Here is a 23,896-nt window from a genome sequence, read left to right as displayed (position 1 = left end):
GCCCTCAGTAAAGACTTCACAGTAGAGCTTGTCGCTTGCACCTATCAAAAATGTCAGATGCTTTTTCCAAACTCTATCGCTAGCAAACAGTATTGCATAGCTATTAAAATATGGAGATTTAACAACAAAGTCTGCAAGTTGCAAACATTGTTGTAAATCAACTAAGCAATTAACATGAGATTTTTTAAGTGATTGAATACAAGTTCAGAATTATGAAGTTATTATCTAATAACCTAACAAGTGATGTGAATAAATCCTTGCTAATATGAAAATTATCAACGACAGAAACCCATTTTTCTATAAGCAAGTCTATGGATCCTCATGCTAACACTTTAAGATTGATAAACTACAGGCATTCAGTGAAAGCGTCATTTGTTCCAGTTGATGAGGATAGTGTTTAGAGATTCTTTCATCCAAATGATCAGCAAATCGAAGTCTGCAATTTGTTTTCATTTAATAGGCAGACACATTTTTACCAATTTAGACTCAGTCGTATTAATACTCTTTGAAACTAATTGCTGGGAAATGAATTTTAAAGGCAGGGTTTTATAATTTCTTTTCTCCTTTTTCTGTCCCTGTAATAGAAGATGCCAACCCACCTGTATACAACTTTCAAATCTATGTTTAACAGGCGTGGGCCATAATCCCCTGTCATTTGTATGGTTACAAAGGACCCTTATTCCCCACTCTGTCACAATCCATTCTACACTCTTCTCTCAAAGTTACTTTCTGATTATGTTGTTTCCCTTCCACAAAGTTCTGGTTCCCTGACAGATAAAAGACAGTAACCTTAATATGATATCAACATCCTCCATTTTCTTCTCCCACTTAATGTACTCTCTTTTTATTTATATTACAATATAACACCCATACACAAAAAAAGTTTAAACCATTAATTAATGCATAGTAAAGTAATATCTAGATAACCACTGCTCAGAACAAAAGATAGAATACTGTCATTACCTACAAGAGGCAGCTACCCTTGTGCATCTCTTTAATCACACCCTCTCCAGCATCCCAGAGCAGCCAAAGCTGATTCCTCCCTTGATTTTCTTTATAGTGTCTCCACCTGTTTAAGGTGTGACTCCTTAAACACGTAGCTATTTCACCAGGTTTTTGAATGTTACAAAAAGGGAACTAAGCTGTTCCTTGGAATATTGGTTTTTTTCACTCATCATGATTCTTGTAAAGGTCCATTCATGTTATTGAGTATGACCCTAATTTCTTCAGTTTTGAGCTGTTTAATACTACATTGTATTAATAAACCACAATGTATACACTTTTCCATGTTGATGTACATTTGGATTTTTAGATTATTTCTCAGTTCAGTTCAGTAACTCAATCATGTGAGACTCTTAGCAACCCCATGGAATGCAGAACACCACGCCTCCCTGTCCATCACCAACTCCCGGAGTTTATGCAAACTCATGTCCATAGAGTTGGTGATACCACCCAATCATCTCATCCTCTGTCGTTCCCTTCTCCTCCCACCTTCAGTCTTCCCAGCAGCAGTGTCTTTTCCAATGAATCAGTTCTTCGCAACAGGTGGCCAAAGTATTGGAGTTTCAGCGTCAGCATCAGCCCTTCCAATGAATATTTAGGACTAATTTTCTTTAGGATGGACTGGTTGGATCTCCTTGCAGTCCAAGGGACTCTCGAGTCTTCTCTAACACCACAGTGCAAAAGCATCAATTCTTCGTTGCTCAGCTTTCTTTATAGTCCAACTCTCATGTCCATACATGACTACTGGAGAAACTTTAGCTTTGACCTCATGGAAATTTGTCAGAAAAGTAATGTCTTTGCTTTTTAATATGCTATCTAGGTTGGTCATAACTTTCCTTCCAAGAAGCAAGTGTCTTAATTTCAAGGCTGCAGTCACCATCTGCAGTGATTTTGGAACCCCAAAACTGAAGTCTGTCATTATTCCATTGCTTCTCCATCTCTTTGCTGTGAAGTTATGGGACAGATGCCATGATCTTAGTTTTCTGAATGTTGAGCTTTAAGTCAACTTTTTCACTCTCCTCTTTCACTTTCATCAAGAGGCTCTTTAGTTCTTCTTCGCTTTCTGTCATAAGGGTGGTGTCATCTGCATATCTGAGATTACTGATATTTCTTCTGGGAATCTTGATTCCAGCTTGAGCTTCATCCAGTCCAGCATTTCTCATGATGTACTCTGCATATAGGTTAAATAAGCAGGGTGACAGTATATAGCCTTGATGTACTCCTTTCCCAATTTGGAACCAGTCTGTTATTCCATGTCCAGTTCTAAATGTTGCTTCCTGACCTGCATACAGATTTCAAGAGGCAGGTCAGGTGGTCTGGTACTTACATCTCTTGAAGAATTTTCGACACATTTTGTGATTCACACAAAGGCTTTGGCATAGTCAATAAAGCAGAAGTAGATGTTTTCTGGAATTCTCTTGCTTTTTCAATAATTCATCAGATGTTGGCAATTTGATCTCTGGTTCCACTACTTCTTCTAAATCCAGCTTGAACATCTGGAAGTTCATGGGTCACATACTGTTGAAGCCTGGCTTGGAGAATTTTGAGCATTACTTTCCTAGCGCGTAAGATGAGTGCAATTTTGTGGTAGTTTGAGCATTCTTTGGCATTGCTTTTCTTTGGGATTAGAATGAAAACTGACCTTTTGCAGTCCTGTGCCCACTGCTGAGTTTTCCAAATTTGCTGGCATATTGAGTGCAGCACTTTCTTTCACAGCATCATCTTTTAGGATTTTCAATAGGTCAATTGGAATTCCATCACCTCCACGAGCTTTGTTTGTAGTAATGCTTCCTAAGGCCCACTTGACTTCGCATTCCAGGATGTCTGGCTCTAGGTGAGTGATCACACTATTGTAATTTTCTTGGTCGTGAAGATCTTTTTTTGTAGTTATTCTGTGTATTCTTGCCACCTGTTCTTAATATCTGCTGTTCTGTTAGGTCCATACCATTTCTGTCCTTTATCGAGCCCATCTTTGCATGAAATGTTCCCTTGGTATCTCTAATTTTCTTGAAGAGATCTCTAGTCTTTCCCATTCTGTTGTTTTCCTCTATTTCTTTGCATTGATCGCTGAGGAAGGCTTTCTTATCTCTCCTTGCTATTCTTGGAACTCTGAATTCAAATCGGTATATCTTTCCTTTTCTCCTTTGTTTTTCGCTTCTCTTCTTTTCACAGCTATGTGTAAGGCCTCCTCAGACAACCATTTTGCCTTTTTTAATTTCTTTTTCTTGGTGATGGTCTTGATCCCTGCTTCCTGTTCAGTTCAGTTCAGTTCAGTTGCTCAGTCATGTCCGACTGTTTATGACCCCATGAATCACAGCATGCCAGGGCTCCCTGTCCATCACCAACTCCCGGAGTTCACCCAAACTCATGTCAATCAAGTTGGTGATGCCATCCAGCCATCTCATCCTCTGTCATCCCCTTCTCCTCCTGCCCCCAATTCTTCCCAGCATGAGGGCGTTTGCCAATGAGTCAACTCTTTGCATGAGGTGGCCAAAGTACTGAAGTTTCAGCTTCAGCATCAGTCCTTCCAATGAACACCCAGGACTGATCTCCTTTAGAATGGACTGGCTAGATCTCTTTACAGTCCAAGGGACTCTCAAGAGTCTTCTCCAACACCACAGTTCAAAAGCATCAATTCTTCAGCACTCAGCATTCTTCACAGTCCAACTCTCACATCCATACATGACTACTGGAAAAACCATAACCTTGACCAGACGGACCTTTGTTGGCAAAGTAATGTCTCTGCTTTTGAATATGCTGTCTAGGTTGGTCATAACTTTCTTTCCAAGGAGTAAGCATCTTCTGATTTCATTGCTGCAATCACCATCTGCAGTGATTTGGGTGCACAAAAAAATAAAGTCTGACACTGTTTCCCCATCTATTTCCCATGAAGTGATGGAACCAGATGCCATGATCTTCATTTTCTGAATGTTGAGCTTTAAGTCAACTTTTTCATTCTCCTCTTTCACTTGCATCAAGAGGCTTTTTAGTTCCTCTTCACTTTCTGCCATAAGGGTGGTGTCATCTGCATATCTGAGGTTATTGATATTTCTCCCGGCAATCTTGATTTCAGCTTGTGCTTCTTCCAGCCCAGTGTTTCTCATGATGTACTCTGCATATAAGTTAAATAAGCAGAGTAACAATATACAGCCTTGACATACTCCTTTCCCAATTTGGAACCAGTCTGTTGTTCCATGTCCATTTCTAACTGTTGCTTCCTGACCTGCATCCAGATTTCTCAGGAGGCAGGTCAGGTGGTCTGATATGCCCATCTCTTTCAGAATTTTCCACAGTTTATTATGATCCACATAATCAAAGGCTTTGGCATAGTCAAGCTTCCTGTACTATGTCACAAACCTCTGTCCATTGTTCTTCAGGCACTCTATCAGATCTAGTCCCTTGAATCTATTTGTCAGTTCCACTGTATAATTTTAGGGGGGTTGATTAGGTCATCCCTGAACGGTCTAGTGGTTTTCCCTATACTTTCATATTAAGTCTGAATTTGGCAATAAGGAGTTCATGGTCTGAGATTATTTCAGATTTGGACTACTATAGATGATACTGCTATTAACATTCTTGTGGATATACTTTGGTGCCTGACATTCTGTAGTGTTCATATTCAGAGTGAAATTGCTAGGACATAGCTGCCCATATCTTCATACTAGGCAATTTTTTATGTAGCACTCAAAATCAGGCAAAATTAACTCGCATATAAGTATTTTCAGTCTCTACTATGTATGTAAAGATGTTTTTCAAAGTGGTTGCACCAATTTAAATGTCATCAAAAGTCATGATAACTCCTATTTCTTCATATCGTTAACACTGTTTGGGATTATCATACTAATATCATCATATTTCTTTCTGCTTCTCATTTCTTACCCCTCCCTTCTTTTTTGGTTTTCTGTTTGTTTATCCCTTTGTACCCTGGATATTAATTCTAATATGTAACAGGTCACTAAGTCTCTATTCATCTGTTTCCAATTATACTGATAAACTCAGTCATTTAGTTACTAACTTTGGTCATTGTCTTTTCTAACTGTTAAATTTCTGTTTAGTTCTTTTTAATTTTAACAATGACACTTTCTTTAGTTTTTTATTTCCTGCCAAAAGAGTTTTCCCCTATTTCCGTAAAAATAGTAAACACAATTTTTGTAATATGCATTTGAAAATTTCAGCATTTACCTTCTTGAAGGATCCGTTTCTGTTATATATTATTCCTGCTGCTTCTATATTTGAAATATAATTTCCTTTTACATAATTGTAGAAGGGAATGGCCAACCCACTCCAGTATTCTTGCCTAGGAGAATTCCATGGACAGAGGAGCCTGGCAGGCCTCAGTTCATTGGCTGACAGAAGTCAGAAACAACTTAGTGACTAACACTTTACATAATATCTTTAACTTTTGCTTTGGACAGAATATTCAACCAACTCTTTGAAGGGACAATACAAGACCTAAAATAAAAATACTTTCTTCCCAGAGGATTTTTTTTTTCTGTCAGGAATCTGGAGTCTATCAGTCTGACACCAACTTAACTTGTTTTAAAATATGAAACAAATTATGGTATCTTATATTTTAATCTACTCATTGAAAATTTTGAGGTCCAAAGAGATAAAATTGAAGTAAGATGAGCTGAGACAATGCCTTTGTCTTCTGTAACTTACTGTGTGATTTTGAGTTGAAACTTTTGTTTCTAATTTTTCTTATCTGTTGAAATAGTGCGTGCCTGTAACCCCCGGCATAGTGATTTTGCTTTTTTGTTCATATCTATTTGGCAAGGCCAAGTCTTCGTTGTGGCAAGTAGAATCTTAAACCTTTAGTTGTGGCTTGCAGAATCTAGTTCCCTGACCAGGGATCCAGCCTTAGCCCCCTTCATTGGGAGTGTGGAGCCTTAGCCACTGGACCTTAGCCTTAGCCGCTATGGAATTCCCTATTTCCATTATTTTTACAATTTCCTTTGTATTGCTCTGGTCTTCTGTTCGTGCCAGTCATGGTATGTGATACTCAAGTTTTACTTTATGTTTTTTGAGTACATAGCTTTTCCAATACTAGGTTACAGTCTGTTTTGAAGATACTTTTCACCAGTATCTCTCACTATATTGAGCGTAGTAAGTTGATTCAGTAACTGCTTAATGCATGTTATATGGATGAGTCAATGAGTGAATAAATTTTGGAAACAGGTACATAGATAAAAGTGATTAAACCAAGCTCAGTATTGCCACAGAGAAGGAGCAAGTATCTTTTCTATTATCAGTCCCAGAGTTTCAGTCGAATTTCTGTTGCTATGTTTACTTGTCCACTATATTGGCTGATTGTCCTCATAAAACACAACTGGTCTGAGGTAGGATTTATGCATAGCAATCCAAATGTGTAATAGAGCTTAAGAACAAAGCTTAAGAACATTGATCTAGAGGACAGTGATAAAATGTAATAAAGTTTATTTAGGATGTAAAATTAAAAAGCGTGTTCATCAATAATTCATCAGCTCTCTTTAAAAAACCCTTAGTTTATAATCATTTTTATTCTGTATCTTTAATCATTTGTAGCTGATGTTGCTACGAACAGACTTTGACAACAAACTTCTGAAAGGGATCCATTTGCCTAGGGAATTACTTACAAAGTTGCAATTAAAAATATTTTCTAGGGGTAAATTCAGCATACTATGCAAATATGACACAACTTAGCATATTAAACAATTGTTCTAAAGATATGTTAATAGAGCTGAAAAGAATCACTATTTCCTATGAAAGCATACATTGGGGTATTATTTTTGCCACAGAGCAGTTAGCTTTGCGTTATAATTAGTCCTCTTAATTTTCCAAATGTCACCTTAAAGACTGGTTTTCCATTTCCTGGTGATTAAATTGCTGCTGAACCTAAGAGATTTGTTAGATTTTAAGTCAATGGCTAAATAAAGAATATATATGGTCAAAATTATTAGTAGAGGACCAATAAGATCTTTAAGAAGCATCTTTCCATTAGTTTGTTGATGGGTAGATGTTCAAAATATAGCAATGAATGAGATGTGTATAAGGAAATAAGTACATGCTCTCTGTTGCCAGCATGCACAGCATAATATAAATAATCAATGCCCAATTAATTCTAGAATTTCCTGATCTTATTTTCATGCTCTCTGAATATGGTCTTTATTTTGGAATTTCTTTGACCTGTTCTGAACGACTTTGTGACTTCAGGTCACAGATGCATTGTGCAATGCAGCATCATTAACTAGGTTATATAATGAACAGTGATAAACTCTGCTATATTAGATGGAAGTTTTAATTTGCAATCAAGAAAATGTTCTGTATTTTATGCATAGTATTAAAGGATTTGTTGAATTTTTATTTTTTATTTAGTTGATATCATTAGATTAAACAAGTCAGAAGTGTTAAAAATTTTCATTTATTCTCAAAGTTTCCAACCTGTTGATATATATCAATCTATCTTTGTTCATTAGCATTAAATACTGGTAAAAAACAAACAAAGAAAAATATCTTGAGCACAACAACAATGAGAAATTGAGGTTTTCTTTCTTTCTTCTCTTTTTTTATGTTTTAGAACAGTAGAGAGTCAGTGTGAGTCTTCTATAGCGTTTCAAATGTCAAGGACATACACTTCTGTATTATTTCTATTATGTGTGAGCTAAGATAGTTACCAGAACTTCCAGTTGTTATGTGTTCATGCCAGCTGGAAGAAGTAGAAAGGACACAAAAACAGTTGCGCAAAGCACCCTGGTTACCTCACACTTCTCAGAACTGGTTACATGGTCTCACTTTGCCTAAAGGGAAATTGTGGATTGTCTATATTCTCAACTGCTGATTTGAAAATAGATGTGTATAATTAATGAAGAGCGATTAATTGTTCCCACTACTGGGGAACAAATAGCAGTCATCTCCTTCATCCAGCTGTTCATTTACTAATCTATTTTGCTCTAAGATAAGTTATAAACAGTTAAACAAGACCATTTTTTTAAATAAAAAAGTATCAGCAATTTGGAAAATCAAGAGTTTTTTGAAAATTACACAAGGTCAACATAGTTATATATAGATGAGCATCGTGGTTTCCTGGGTATCTAAAGTGAAATAGTTTATCTAAATAATTGTTTACTTTATTTTCATTATTTTAAAAAAGGCATTACTGAAGCAAAATGAAGCTCTATTGCCTCTGAACAATATAAAAACTTATGGTAATATTTATGGAGAATTGAATGTTATGGTCAGAGAAGGCAATGGCACCCTACTCCAGTACTCTTGCCTGGCGAAGCCTGGTAGGCTGCAGTCCATGGGGTTGCTAAGAGTCGGGCTGAGTGACTTCACTTTCACTTTTCACTTTCATGCATTGGAGAAGGAAATGGCAACCTACTCCAGTGTTCTTGCCTGGAGAATCCCAGGGACGGGGGAGCCTGGTGGGAGGCCATCTGTGGGGTCGCACAGAGTCTGACACGACTGAAGCGACTTAGCAGCAGCAGCAGCAGAATGTTATGGTGAACAATATTCCTATCATAGATGCAGCTGATTTTATAAGGCACTGACTTAGTGTCTTTGAGTAAGAGCCAAAAGCCAAGTATTATTTTATAACTCAATAAAGGCAATTTTGTGAGTCCTTAAGGTTACAATCCTTAGGTATCCTGGCTTAGACGGAGGATAGATGATAACCTGCCCACAGGACTAGGTAGATATATACACTGTGGATGGTTATCTGTAAATATTACTGTTGCTGAAAGTTTTCTGAACAAGTTTAGGAAATTAAGAAATAGGTTATCTAATTTTCTGTAGTCTGCCAGCATGTGTCAGACCAATTTAGTGCTCGTAACACTAGGTGCTCTAAAAAGTGAAAGGGGACCATTTGTTAACTGTAACAGCACAACAATGCAAAAAGATGAAAGAGGTTGAAATGGAAACCAATTTGCTAAATTTACTAAATTACGCAGATTACCAGAAAGGTAAGTGAATTTCTCATAACAGTAGTGGAGAAACTACTTTTGCAATGAAATATGTGTTTATATCCAAGCTTCAAAATTACTTAGCAAATAACTCCCAGTAAATGTGATATTATAAATTTCAGCTAAATTGTAAGTTCTTCGAATTTCTGTATCTTTTCAAAACAATTTGTGTCTATTATATCTCTGAAAATATTTTATGTATTTAGACAAATATAGACAATAACTACCCAAGGATAGAAACAATAAATTCATGGTTTCCTAAATATGATGATATTTTTGATGAATCTTAGGTTCATCCTGAAGTGGCAAGAGAAATGAATTTATGGTTCCTGAAATTTTGTAATCACTTGCATCTAATTTTTTGATAGAGTAATAATTAAATGAGAGATGACAAGAAACTGGGTGATTAAACAGTTTGATAAAATGATGCATTAATAACACATAAGTTTTATTTCAAAGTTATTCTCTCACAGTACAAATCAATTTTAAACTGTAAGCTGAATTCTTTGAAGAATTAATCTTTGCTTTAAAGGAGCACTATAGATTGACACCAACGATTTCTTTTAATTCCATGTAGGAAGAACCTTTTGTAATGGTGTCTGAAAATGTCCTGGGTAAGCCGAAAAAATACCAAGGCTTCTCCATTGACGTTCTGGATGCCTTATCCAACTACCTGGGTTTTAACTATGAAATTTATGTTGCACCGGATCACAAGTATGGAAGCCCACAGGAAGATGGAACATGGAATGGCTTGGTAGGAGAACTGGTGTTTAAGGTAAGTATTTGTTTGTTTATCACATATCTAAATTTGACTATAACCCTTGAAAGTTAATTTCTTTTAAAATAAGTGTAAGGCAAGGCCTTACGTGGTAGTGTTGAATGCAAGTCTCAGTCTACACTATTTCATGAACTTTGTGGAAAGAAAAATTGATGACAATACAAACCTAAATTTCAAAATATGCCCTAAAAAATATTTAGAGCAAGGATTTACCTTTACCAAAGTTATACTCCAAACATATTATCACTGTTTGGTACATGATGAAGTCACAATGCCTCTTCCAAACATAATTCATGTCATTGTGTTCTTTTAAAACACAAGTTCAAGAAATAAATAAGGTTCTGATCACTTAAGAACTGATCATTTCATTTTTTGATCTAAATAAGATAAAGCTACTCTTAACTTCTATTGTTCTCCTTGTTCTTACAAGTCTCAGAGAAGTGTTTTAAATTTCCCCATTACTTTATCCCTGTTCCTATCAGTTTTTGCTTCCTTTTTGGAAGCTCTGTTATTAAAGTGCTCCACATTTTTAATTATGCTTTCCTAATGAGTTGAATAGTCATATTTATGTCTATAAATTACTATTTGATTTCTGTGTATCTCATTTTTCCCTCTGTTCCTTCATTTCTGGCCTTCCTCTGGGTTAGCTGATTTTTTATGTGTTTGATTTTATTTCCCATTTAGCTTCTTATTTGTATTTATTTGGTTTTTGTTTGTTTGTTTGTCTGTGGTTAGTCTAGGATGGTAATGTGCATTCTTAACTTATCATACTTTATATAGATTAAAATCATATCACTTCTCATTTAAAAAATAATAAATGTACAGCAATATAATTCCATTTATACTCACCATAGCCTTTGTGTTATTGTGGTTATATATTTATATTTAATGAATTCCAAAGTAAAATTTTATACTTTTTATTTAATCAATTGACTTTCAAAGGTATAAAAGGAATGGAGACAGTGTCTAATATTTTAACTATTTTTCTACTATTTCTGGGGCAGCTTCTAACTGGTATCACTTACTTCAACCTGAAGAAATTCCCTTTAGAATGTCTTGAAGTCCAATCCTACAAGTGGCATATACTCTTTACATTAGCTTACCTTAAAATGTCTTTGTTTACCTTCATTTTTAAGTAATATTTTTAGCATATAACAAATTCTGAGTTGATAGGATTATTTTTGGTAGGTACTTAGTGTTTTCAAATATCTCAAATAGTGACACTGCTAATTTTGATTTATGTTTGACAAGAGCACTGAGTCTCAGAACACAGTCACTTATAATCAAATTATCTTTTTCTTTTTACTTTTTATTTTATACCTAAAATCAAGGCTGGTGATTTTAAAGCAAGAGTAACTTTTTATTTCAAAAATCAAAGCAAAATTATCATTCAAAATAATTTTTCATACAGTCATAAATGTTTTCGTTATTATATCACAATAACATTGATACACAACCTGGTTAACATACATATATAATGTAGTTATTTATCAATGTTTACAACATAGTATAAATAGTTTCAAGTTTATGACATACTGATTTGATGTATGGATATATTGCAAAATGATTACCACAATAAGTCTAGTTAACATTCATTACCATACATATTTTTTTAAATGTTCATGATTTTAAATATATCATTCTATTGTCTTTTGCCAAATGTTGTTTCTGATGAGAAGTTAGCCATCATTTGTACTTTGCTCCTTTTTTATAGTGTAGGGGTGGTCATCCCTGAGGTCTTATTTATTTTATTATGATATTTTACTCTCTGACCTTTAGTTTAGTTAATGTATCTTGATGTGCTTTCAGGTTATTGATTGTTTCTTTGCCATCTCTAATTTCCATTAAGTTCATTCAGTAACTTTTTTATTCTAGATAACTAGAATTATTCTTATGCTTGTGTTGGTTAGGAGTCAACCAATGATTTGAGGGAAGCTTATACACAGATTATGGGGCTTCTTTCTTTGTGGCTCCCCCCGTTACGTGAGTCCCTTTTGATTTCTGAACAGTCTGTATGCCTCAAACACCATCCTCTGACACATCAAGCTAATAAGGTTCTGACTTTCTGCTTGAGCTCTAGCTACTTTCTATTATCTAACTGAGGTGTGTTCTCAGTGAATGAGCTATAGAAAAAAGGAACTCACCCAAAGCAGTTACTGTCTTTAAAGGGTTGAAGAGCCTACAGTTTATGCCTATTTTTGACTGATACAGAGCCTATTCAATTTGTGAGTTTTTTTTTTTTAAATTTGACCCTGAATTTATCATTATTCTTTGTTGGGTTAACCCAATTAAAAAATATTCCCTTGTTGCCAGCTCTGTAATTGTTTATAAAAGTATTCTGAAAACGAAAGGATCTAAGTTGTTTCCAAGAGATGTAGAAGAGAAACAAATAAGAAGTGTTGAGGACAGTGGCAGGAAAAATAATAAAGCTGTTTTTCATATTCTTTAAATCTTGAAAAATAGTACCAGTTTATTTAATAAATGCTTTACATATGTAATATTATTTGCAAAAGGTTAATATAAGCATTTTAATAGGAAAACAGGAATCATCAATCCTCACCCTCTTATTAAATCTATGACTCTTTACCTTATGTTCCTGACTATAAACATAAAACAAGCATCCTATCTTTGTATTTCTGAGGCGTCCTGCCTGAACTGAACCCAAATAAACAATTATATTAAAATAAATATAAGGAAAAGGAAGAAACATTATACAAGTTTTTTTCTGTAGATAGTGTAGATAAAAATCTGTAAGAGTTATCTTAGTGGACAAGTAATAGTAAACTTCACTTACTATTAATAAATGCTAGTTAAAAGTTATAAGCATTAAAATTAGTCTGATGTTGCTGCTGTTTTTAATTTGGTGTGTGCTTGCTCCAGTTAGTTAAATTTTTGAGACTTACTTCCTCACCTATGAAATGAGGAGTACAAATATTTTAGTGGGAATATTTCATCCAACTATAACCTTTTAAAATCATTTTAAGGCTTGATTACATAAAAATCACACACGGCAATAGTATGATGTTCTTCATCAGTTCAGTCGCTCAGTAGTGTCCAACTCTTTGCAATCCCATGGACTGAAGCATACCAGGCTTCCCTGTCCATCGCTAACTCCCAGAGCTTGCTCAAACTCACATCCATCAAGTTGGTGATGCCATCCAACCATCTCATTCTCTGTTGTCCCCTTCTCCTCCTGCTTTCCATATTTCCCAGCATGAGGGTCTTTTCCAGTGAGTCAGTTCTTTGCATCAGATGTTCTTCATAATAATTTGTTTTTATTTGCATGGAAGAGCATATCATTATATGATAATGTAAAGATCAGCAGGGTCCTTTCACAAAGCAAAAATTCCGGTTTAAAAAAGCTGACTGACAAATGTGTGATTTTTTAGCTAGAAAAACTATAAATGTATTTACTTACTGCAATTAGAACTACTAACCTAATCTGTCAGATTATAGACTTTCAACGGACTTGTGATCCATGCTGTTACTGTGTACTTTTACTTAGACCCCTCCCCCTGCCAAGTTTGGGGCCCTCCGGGCGGCTCAGAGAGTAAAGAAACTGCCTGCAATGCCGGAGACCTTGGTTCAATCTCTGGGTCGGGAAGACCCCCTGGAGGAGGAAATGGCAACCCACTCCAGTATTCTTGCCTGGAGAATACCACAGACAGAGGAGCCTGGAGGGCTACAGTCCATGGGGTCGCAAAGAGTCAGACACAGCTGAGCAACTAACACTATTTCCTGCAATTAGATTTTTACTTTCTTCAAAAAGATATTTAGCCATTCTGACTAGGCTTTCAGAAGTACCTATTAAGCAGAAAGAGGAGACGCCTAGGTAAGAGTTTGCTGGGACAAGGTGGCAAGATGGAAGGAAATGAAGAGGGTGGTAGAGGAAGAGAACATGTTCTTGTGGAGAGGACGGCCAGCGTTCCAGGTGACTGCTGTAATGTTACATGGGGGGTTCACAGCATTCTCTTTAACTGTCTTCTGTCACCAATAGAGAAGTATGCTCTAGTTTTAAGCAACTAAAAAATGTCAGTTCAAATATACAAACAGTCATGCAGTAAAAATATCATAAAGTAATTTAGATTATTCAAGGCTCATCATATTAAAATTTTATCTGGCTTATACACACATCATATTAAAATTTTATCAGGTTTATTTACTGCTGTAGAGCAAAATATCACTATTGAATTGGCATAGTAATGTATGACCGAGGTCCAGAAAAGTGAGCTTATTATTATATATTTTTTTACTAGTGTAGACATTTTTCATGGATCTAAGTATGTTTTAAGTAACAGTAAATACTGCCATTTAATACCTCTATACATGAAATAAGACATGAAATTAACAAGGTTGTCTGCCATCCTAAGGGGAAACAAAAATTAAAAGAATGTTTTCTAGAGTCTTTGTCACGATGATTATGGAAAAAAAACATTTAAAATGATCCAGAGAGGGAACATGGGAAATTTCTGAGTTCATATGATTGTTCAACATTGATTTCCAAGGCTGGCACTGAGACATCAGGTTGGGATGATCTCATATTAAAGGGACTTTCCGCTATAACTGGATGTCAAGAATCATGTATATACATAATCAGGTATGTAGGTAATTCTTAAACTGGAAAATACCACCAGAGAGAGCAAGGAATTGAACTACAAAGAAAGCTGAGCACCAAAGAATTGATGCTTTTGAACTGTGATGTTGGAGAAGACTCTTGAGTGTCCCTTGGACTGCAGGGAGATCCAACCAGTCCATACTAAAGGAGATCAGTCCTGGGTGTTCATTGGGAGGACTGATGCTGAAGCTGAAACTCCAATACTTTGGCCACCTCATGCGAAGAGTTGACTCTTCGCATTGGAAAAGATCCTGATGCTGGGAGGGATTTAGGGCAGGAGGAGAAGGGGATGACAGAGGATGAGATGATTAGATGGCATCACTGAGTCGATGGACATGGGTTTGGGTGAACTCTGGGAGTTGGTGATTGGCAGGGAGGCCTAGCATGCTGCAGTTCATGCGGTCACAAAGAGTCAGACATGACTGAGTGACTGAACGGAACTGAACATATAGAATTGATTTAAAAACTGACAGTGTAGCAAAGTCTCCTCCATACCTTATCTGCGTCACTACTTTTATAACTTTCTGCAATTAATATGCTCTTAAAATTTATGAGAACACAGATCTGGCCAAAAGATGTTTCAATGTGAAATAGATAAATTAGAGATATGTTCTGTTCAGTATAGGAGAAATTGTTATGAGTGAGTTAATGTGGCTGATAAATTATTTTCTCTGATGTAAAAGAACAAAAGTGAGAAGAACACAGAGACCTTGATACTATAGAAAATAGCAAGTATATCAAGTTTAGGATGGAAGTACAAAAAATTAAGAAAACAATGAAGGAGGACTGAGTTCTTTTTTTGGATAGTATTTTTAAAGTCTAATGAATCAATATATTGTGTAATGGCAACCCACTCCAGTGTTCTTGCCTGGAGAATCTCAGGGACGGGGGAGCCTGGTGGGCTGCCATCTGTGGGGTCACACAGAGTCGGACACGACTGAAGTGACTTAGCAGCAGTAACAGCAGCAAGGTAATGATGACTCAATCCAGAAGAAATATTTTACACCTGAAACATTATGGTCACAGGTTGTTCAACAGAGATTGAATTTGAATACATACATTTTGTACAAAGGTATAATTTGGTAAGCAAAAAAAAGACTTTTAAGCATGCCTTTATTTTATATTTGGATAAAAATGTTGTGAAGGTCATGTGGAATATAAATATAGTTCAAAGATGACATGATATAAATATCACCATCTGTTTGAGAAAAGTGGGCTTCAAATCACTATAATATTTAGATTCTAATGGGTACATGTTAAAGAATGATCTTGACAACTTTATTTTACATTATCAGCATTTACAACACAACTCATATAAGTCAGGAAGATAGAAAACACTCTTGGAATTTCAAAGAGAAGAGATTTAATCACAGGGATTGATCACAAAGTCATGGGAAGGAATGAAAACACAAAAGAGAAGATGCAAAATGCAAGTATCAGGAGCTGGTAATCTCCAGTTGATTGTGTGTCTCCCAAAGAGGTACCCCTCAACCAGGGCTGGAATTGCCAACACAATGCTGCCTAAGCAGTGAAGATGAAAACATCCATAATCAAAGCTGAGATATCCTGGGTGACCTCGGCAGGGAAATTTAGGGAGATGAAAGAAAACTTAAAATGTTCAAGGAAGTATATCATGACTTGGGGTATGGAACCGGATAAAATTTTGGAAAAAGGAATCAGAATATGAATATGAGGTTGAAAAACACATAAAATCTAAGTGAAGACATGAGAAGAACTAGGAGAATGGAAAGAGGTTACCAGAGACTGAAATATAGAAGTTCCAGGGATGGAATGTATTAACAGAAGCTGACCCTGTGGGTCACAGTAGAAGTATTATAGGAGACAAAAGGAGTTGGAGTTTAAAATGGCCCCCAGTTGGGCAAGATAGGGAGAGACAAATGGGCGAAGCACAGGGGACCTTTAGGGCCGTGAAACGATTCTATATGGTACTTAATGGTGCATACCTGACACCATGCATTTACCACAACCCATAAAAGAGTGAACCCTGATATAAACTGTAGATTTTAGTTAATAATAATGTATCAGTATTGGTTCGTCAATTGCTACAAATGTACCTTACTGATGAAAGATGTTAAGAAAAATTATATTGGGGAATGGAGGGGTGGCAAACCAGAGAAAGATATATGGGAACTTTGTGTATTTTATGCTCAATTTTTCTGCAAAAATATTTTTTGAAAAAAAAAAAAAAAGGCCCCAAATGATTATTGTAAGGGGCATCTATGTTGATACTGAAATTTGCTAGAAAGTTGCATGAGAAGAAAATATTGTGAAGTCTGTCTGGTAGAGATGATAAGACAAGTCCCCCTCAGAAGCACACAGGTAACTGGCAAAACAAAACGAAAGGAAAGTAGCATGCATCTCACTAATGAAGAACAGAAATCAGGTTCCCGCATGTCTAAAAAAATCGGCAAATTTTCTTGGCCTCTAGTATATCATGAAAGTGATAGAAGTGAATTCTCACTCTGTTGAAACTCAAAATAAGCATGTATTTCTGCTCAAGTCATCCACAGCTCTCCATCTTTTTCTGTACTCTCCCTATGTTCATCCCCATCCACACTTCTCTGATCCTGCACGTGGCTACTGCTATAGAAGGCCATGAACTTGGCGGACTGAATTCTCTTCAGTGTCATACTAGCTAATGTCATCAACAGAGCCTTCACTGATTCTCCATTGTCCTTTAAATTTATTAGATATTGATTTTTTTTTAAAATTTCAGTCTCCACAGTGGCTGTTTCAAACATTTTCCATATTTTCAAGTCTCTCCTCCCATCCTACTTTCCATTACTGACACTTCTCATTTCTAGTTGTTAAAGCTCATGGTTTACTCAAAAACTATGTGAATCTAGTGTGAGTCCTTGTTTTCTTACTCTTTAACCTCAACAGCCTTCTACCTCTTCTCTAATCCTTAGTGGCAACACAGACTTTGGATTGAAACAGACATTAGTTGTGAACACTGGGAGCACAGTTACCAGCCTTGTAAGCCTCACAGAGTTTTTAACCTCTTTGAATTGCAGTCTCCACATTGGCAAGATAAAACTATTGTGCATATTAGCCTAGCAAATGAATTCAGGAATTCTTTTCAGGGAAGACAAACAGGTTTCATCTTATCTGCTGACTCTGTTAGATGGGTGAAATCTTCATCAGGTTTCATAGTTTAAATATATATATACAGTAAGTTCAACATATATTTTGAATGTGGACTAGTAGAATTTGCTGATAGACTATATAGGAAAGAGCAAAGAGAAAGAGCAAAGTCAATGATATCTTCTTATTCAAAAGCTTTATTTCTTATCTTTTTAGCTACAGCAGCAGTAAAAGGCTTCATCTGTTCCCATTTTCCCACCTCTTTCCACTCTTAACTGCCCTCAGTATATTTTGAACACAGCAGCCAGAGTGATCTAGTCACTCCTCTGCTGAAAGCCATTTGACAGCCTTTTAATCCCAAGAGTAAACACTGTCCTTAAAATTATCTGCATACTCTGCCCAGTGAACTTTCTTTGAAATCCCATCTCTTCCTCCCTCACCACACTCCAGGCCCACAGACTTCCTCGCTCTTCCTCACACTTGCTGAACTTGACTTTTTGTACTTCTATCCCATCTTGCTAGATTACTCTTCCCCGGGTATCTTTCTCTCCACCTCATTTTCCCAGTCTCTGCTAAAAAGATGTTAGAGAGGCCTTCATAGCCACCCTGTAAACAACTACTATCTATTCCCTTGTTTTGTGTTCTTAACACGTACTCCCATCTTACTATATCTTCTTGTTCATCTATCTTCCACTACTAAAATGTCACCTTATTTGAGGCAACTATTTTGTACATTTGGTTTACTGCTGAAAGTTAGTATCTAGAAAGATGTGACAAAAAAGAATGAATAGCAGTCAAGGGACATTTTAAGACATACATTAGATAATAACACTTCTGTGAAACTGTTCAATGACATCTCATGGTTCATTAATAAAGTCAACCAGCCTCCCAAAGCCTGCTAAGTTTGGCTTTATTTAAAAGAAGTTTCTATCTTTATTACCAGGTTAAACTTTGGGCTTTTGTTCCTATCACTTTAAGCTTGTTGTCCATTGACTATATAGCTTGTTATATTTGGTCACAACCAAATTGAATTGAGACTGGACTGTTTACTGGCATAGGGAAAACTGAGGAAGGAAATACTTGGTGGAGGGTGGGGAGTGTGCGATCAAGAGTAACATTTTGGAAAGAGTAATAGTAACTAACACTGTACAATAGCCAGATGCTATTCCAAAGCTTTATGAGTACTGACTCCTTAAATCCGCCTAACAATTCTATTAAATAGATACAACTTTTGTTCCTATTACATAGATAATATTCTACGCACCTTGTCTGAGGTCACATAGGACCAGTACAAGAGCTGAAGATATTTGACTTCAGAGCCCAACCCCTTAACCACTGTGGATATGCCCTTGGAGTTATCCAAACAGAAAATGAAATAAGTATTTGATACATGCATCTAGAGTTCCATAGGACTCTGGGGTGATCAGATACATCTGAGGCTAATCAGCATAGAGTGAAATTTAAATTGCCTCTCCATCTTTCTTTACTTTCCTTTTATGTCTTTAGTTTCCATCACATCTTTTCTTCCCAACTGCTTATAAACTGATTCAGGAATTCTTTATCTTAAAAATAACCTTTCTGTTTTTTTCTCAGCTAGATTAACTAGATGTTGTTGGTTGCAAATGGCAATCCAGTTGAAGTGAAAAGATAATTTAATATTTCACAGCCATGCAGGGATGAGATCCAGGCTCATGTCCTCAGGCCTTGAAAGCGCTGTCTCTATATCTCAGTTCGCTTTCCATTGTGTTGTCCCAGTCCTCAGGTACGCTCTCCTCAGGCTGCAAAGTGACTTCAGCAGGTCCAGACATAAGTTTCATCTTCCTTTCCATCCCAGTATGAACATAGAGTCTTTCTCACCATCAAAACCTCAGTTTTACACACAATTCTAGCACTGATATGGCTGGGAAGAAGTGGTGCTCAGTACTCAGATGAAGCAAGGGAAAATGTTGATTCCCCAAGAAAGCAGCCAAGTTGTTATCAGAGCATGGAAAAGATGGATACCAGAAAGAAAAAATAAAAGGTATCTTTCAGAAACATTAAAATAATCGAATAAGTGACATGGAAACTATCAATTGTTACACATATGCTGCTGCTGCTGCTAAGTTGCTTCAGTCGTGCCCAGCTCTGTACAATCCCATAGACAGCAGCCCAATAGGCTCCCCCGTCCCTGGGATTCTCCAGGCAAGAACACTGGAGCGGGTTGCCATTTCCTTCTCCAGTGCATGAAAGTGAAAAGTGAAAGTGAAGTCGCTCAGTTGTGTCTGACTCTTTGCCATCCCATGGACTGCAGCCTACCAGGCTCCTCTGTCCATGGGATTTTCCAGGCAAGAGTACTGGAGTGGGGTGCCATCACCTTCTCTGTGTTACACGTATACAAAAATTTAAATTATCAATAAGTCAAAACCAATAATGACTAAATTAAATTACAAATGATAGGCTGGAAAATATTTGCAAAATTATGAATTGTTATCCTCACTGCTTCACGGCTATACTAAAAGTGTAAAATCTGTAAGAAAATACTTAGATCCCCATAAATAAAGCTATAAAAGATATGAACTAGAATTTGAAAAGAAGAAACTGATAGATGATAGAAATCTAAAAAGAAGTCTAATGTAGTAGAGTAGGCAATTAATAAAAAGGTAATAGATTAAATATGAATTTTTAGTATTTTTATAAGGAAAGAGCTAAAACTCTGGGTCATGTAACTTGGAACTGTTTTATATGCTGTGTTTTATAATAAAAAATAGAATATTATTGGAGTTAGAGCCACATATTTCAGTCACTGATATACTTGATGCAGTGACAAGACAGGTGCCATAGGGAATGGAAAAAAAAAAAACAAACCATAGTTTAAAATTGACCAAAGAATAATTATTAGCACTTATGTAGAGCTTACTGTTGCCAAATCAACTGAACAAACTTTGCATGTATTAGCATTCTGTACTCACAGCAACCTTTTGAGGTAAGCAGTCCTATTATACCAGTAGTGTGGATGATGAAACAGAGAGCTAAAGTGACTTGCCCATGGTCACTTAGCCAAGCTGTGGAGAATTCATGACTCAAACCCACGCATTCTAGTCTAAGTTTGGTTTAAAAGCATTTTAATAAACCAAGTCACAGACTGTGAGGAAGATCATACTCAGAAACAATTCAGCACAGGTTGTGTGTGTGTGGTTTTTTTTTTTTTTAGATGTGCAAATTCAAAGACGGTTCAGATGGAGTTTGGATATAGTTGAAGATCAAAAATAAGATTACATAGAAAAGGATTTGGGGAGTGACTAAAAACATTTGCATCTCTAAACATCTCAGAAAAATCTCACTTTTTTCTCAAAACCCTGGCTTCATCTTTTCCTTTTTTTTTTTTTTTAAGAAAAATTAAAGCTCCTTAGAAAGGTATCCGTTATTTTCTGCAGACTAAGTCTCATTTTCCTACATTTTATCACACTCCATGTAGGTCGCATTCAGCTTCCATCTGCTTTGGCTGTCCTCGCTCACTTCATCTTCCTATAATTTCAACCTCAGCTAAACTCATGCTTTGATCATAAGGATTTTCAAACCATTCCCATTTTTGATAACTCAGTCTTCTCAGTACACGTTTTTCACTTCTTTTCAAATGACTCTTTGGAAATATATATATATATATATATATATATATATAGAGAGAGAGAGAGAGAGAGATTGACTGATCTTTTCCTTTTATTTCCATAGTCCCTATTTTGGAGACCAGAGAGCTGAGGTTATATTTATTTTGTATGCCAAGCAGAATGCCCTATATTCATCATTTCATTCCCCTCATGTTTTTGAATGCATGGTATGTTCTGGGCACTGTGCCTAGCATCATGGACACAAAGGAATGGAAGACATTGTTCCTGCCTTCAAAGATCTCACGGTGTACGCGAAAGACAAATGTGTAGATAAATCATTAAAACACAGTGCAATCAGTGCCATAGGGTAACCCAGGGGTAGAGTGGCAGTCTCTCTGGGGAGTTGAAAAGGTACGCATAAGAAAAGAAAAGCGAGCTAGATTTTGAAGATGAGTAGGAGTTTGAGGGCAACAATAGGGTTAATTATAAAAGTGTGCTTGCCATGCTAAAGAGTTTGGACTGTATCATTTAGCCAGTGAAAATTATGAAAGGCTTTTACATAAGAGAAAAGTAGGATTGAATTTATGTTTAAGAAAGATAACTCAGGCTAAGGCCAAGGATGCATTCAAGTGAAGAAGGGGAAAGACAAATGTCTTTCTCAACAATCTAGAGAGGAATTAAAGATGTGTAAACTGAAACAACAGCAATAGCTCCCAAAAGTGATTTTGAGAAAGCTATCAATATTCCAAGAAAAACTGACTTGAGCTTGATAAATTCGAGAAGAGAAAGGAGGTGTTGAGACTTGGTGAGAAATTTAGCAGAGGAACATGAGCAGACGGACACTCAATGACAGAAATAGGGAATACAGAAGGAGACCAGATTGGAAAAGGGCAGCAGAGATACAGAGCCTGACTGTAGACATTTTGATTTTAGGATGACTGAAGGAGATCCAAATGGAATTGTCTAGGAAAGATAAGTAAATGCATCTGGAAACCCATATGAATGATGCCTAGGGCAAAAAAGTTTAGGAAGTATAGGCCTTTTTCTCACCTCCATTATAAAAACTAAATTGGGAGTATTGAATTAACATGAAGATGGTGCACAAAGTGGGTATTTAAGGTCCTAAGGTACTTGAGCTTGGATAAAGGAAGACAGTTATAATTGCTTTTGCTACAAAAAAAAAAAAAAAAAAAAAAAAACACTGAAGGAAAGAGGGAGCTCACTCTGGAGGAGAGTTTAGAGAACCCAAGAATGTGGTGAGTTGCCCCCTTTCCCGTCCGTACTGAAGAAGGGAGTTGTGGAGCCATCAGGAAGGCTTCAGGCATAAAGATAAGCCCATAGTTGGATTGTCTATGTCACAGTACAAGTTGTGGGGAGCACAGTGGTTAACGCCATTCTCATCTCCATTCTTTACGAAGTCAGGGTTGAGATGGCTCCTTCAATCTGGAGAAGACAGAGGTGGTTAGCTAGGACAAAGGGCAGAAGCTGAAGAAGCCACCCCCTGGATCAGGAGAATGCAGTGAGTGGGGAACTATGTTTGTGGATGAAGAAGGTTCTCCATTGGGTGCCTGAAGATCATTACATATGTCCCATGGTTCATGCACACACACACAAATCCATACGTATTTCCATTCTCTCTTCCCATGACTACAAACCAGCCTTGAAAATATCTGTACCCACCAATGAAACTTCCCTCACCAAAGAACTTCTCCCTCCACACAAGCCTACCCCATGACAACGCTTATGAACCTTGTGAAATGAAACAGTAGCTTTGGGGACCTTCCTGTGTGGTCCAGAGGCTAAGAATCCGCCTTGCAATGTGGGGGATGTAGGTTTGATCTGGGAATTAGGATCCCAAATGCCACAGGGCAACTAAGCCTATGTGCCATAAGTAGAGAATTTGTGAACCACTACAGAAGATCCTCCATGACAAACAAAGATCCTGCACAACTCAACTGAAACCTGATAGAGCCAAATAAATCAATATTAAAAAAAGAAAGAAAAGGCAGCTGTGCAAAGTGAACCAGAATAAAATGTGTAAAGATAAAAGAAGTTCTCACAGAGACTTTAAATTTAGATAATAACTAAGATTTTAATTTTCAAATTATATTGAATAAGTATTAATGGACTTATTGAATATCCCAGAGTATGTCGGCTATTGTCAGGCAAGAAGTTGAAAAAGTACATGTGGTCTTAAGAGTGCATGTTTGTATGTCTGAACAGTGAATGTTCAAAAATAATCCAATATATATATATACACATAGGATGGAGTTGAATCACAGATGTGGGAAATAACATAAGCTGAATGTATGTAAGTAAAAGAGGAAAAAAAAGGCCCAAAATATTTTTTGTGAATAAAGAAAGATTTTAACACTGATGAAGGAGAAGGATGAAAAGAAATCTGTGAGAGGAAATAAATTATGTAGATGCAAATGACTTAGTGAATGGTTGTAGAAGCAATTTTCTAAATTTGCAGGTGATATTTAATTGGCAGACACTGCAAACAGTAAGGAGCAATTCAATCAGATAAAGGACCTGAATCATTAAGTACTTGGTCTAATAGATGGCAAGCACGGATAAGTGGTGAATAATCAGTCTTGAATCAGAGCTAAAGAATAGAGAATGAGTGTTTGCTAAAGGGAATGATGCTGTCCAGGAATGGCTTTAAGGTTTCAAGAGAACTTGCAGGCAAGGACAAACAAAAATTCAGTAAAATATGTGTAGAACTAAAAAAATTTGGTGGGTTATAAGATATAAATTTGGAGAAGGCAATGGCACCCCACTCCAGTACTCTTGCCTGGAAAATCCCATGGACGGAGGAGCCTGGTAGGCTGCAGTCCATGAGGTCGCTAAGAGTCAGACATCACTGAGC

The 23,896-nt window shown here is 36.6% G+C and overlaps 1 protein-coding gene across 1 annotated transcript in view; it reads left to right on the top strand.

Annotated features, from left to right (window-relative positions):
- The window catches only part of GRID2 (glutamate ionotropic receptor delta type subunit 2), a 1,630,498-nt gene that overhangs the window by 1,249,608 nt on the left and 356,994 nt on the right, over positions 1 to 23,896 (top strand). The window contains exon 10 of the mRNA XM_018049306.1: positions 9,520 to 9,717. Within this exon, the coding sequence (XP_017904795.1) occupies positions 9,520 to 9,717 (198 nt within the window). The remainder of the gene's footprint in view (positions 1 to 9,519; positions 9,718 to 23,896) is intronic.

Source organism: Capra hircus, chromosome 6 (assembly GCF_001704415.2).
Source record: "Capra hircus breed San Clemente chromosome 6, ASM170441v1, whole genome shotgun sequence".
In the NCBI taxonomy this organism is placed as follows: domain Eukaryota; kingdom Metazoa; phylum Chordata; class Mammalia; order Artiodactyla; family Bovidae; genus Capra; species Capra hircus.
This window is presented reverse-complemented; position numbering and strand designations above follow the sequence as displayed.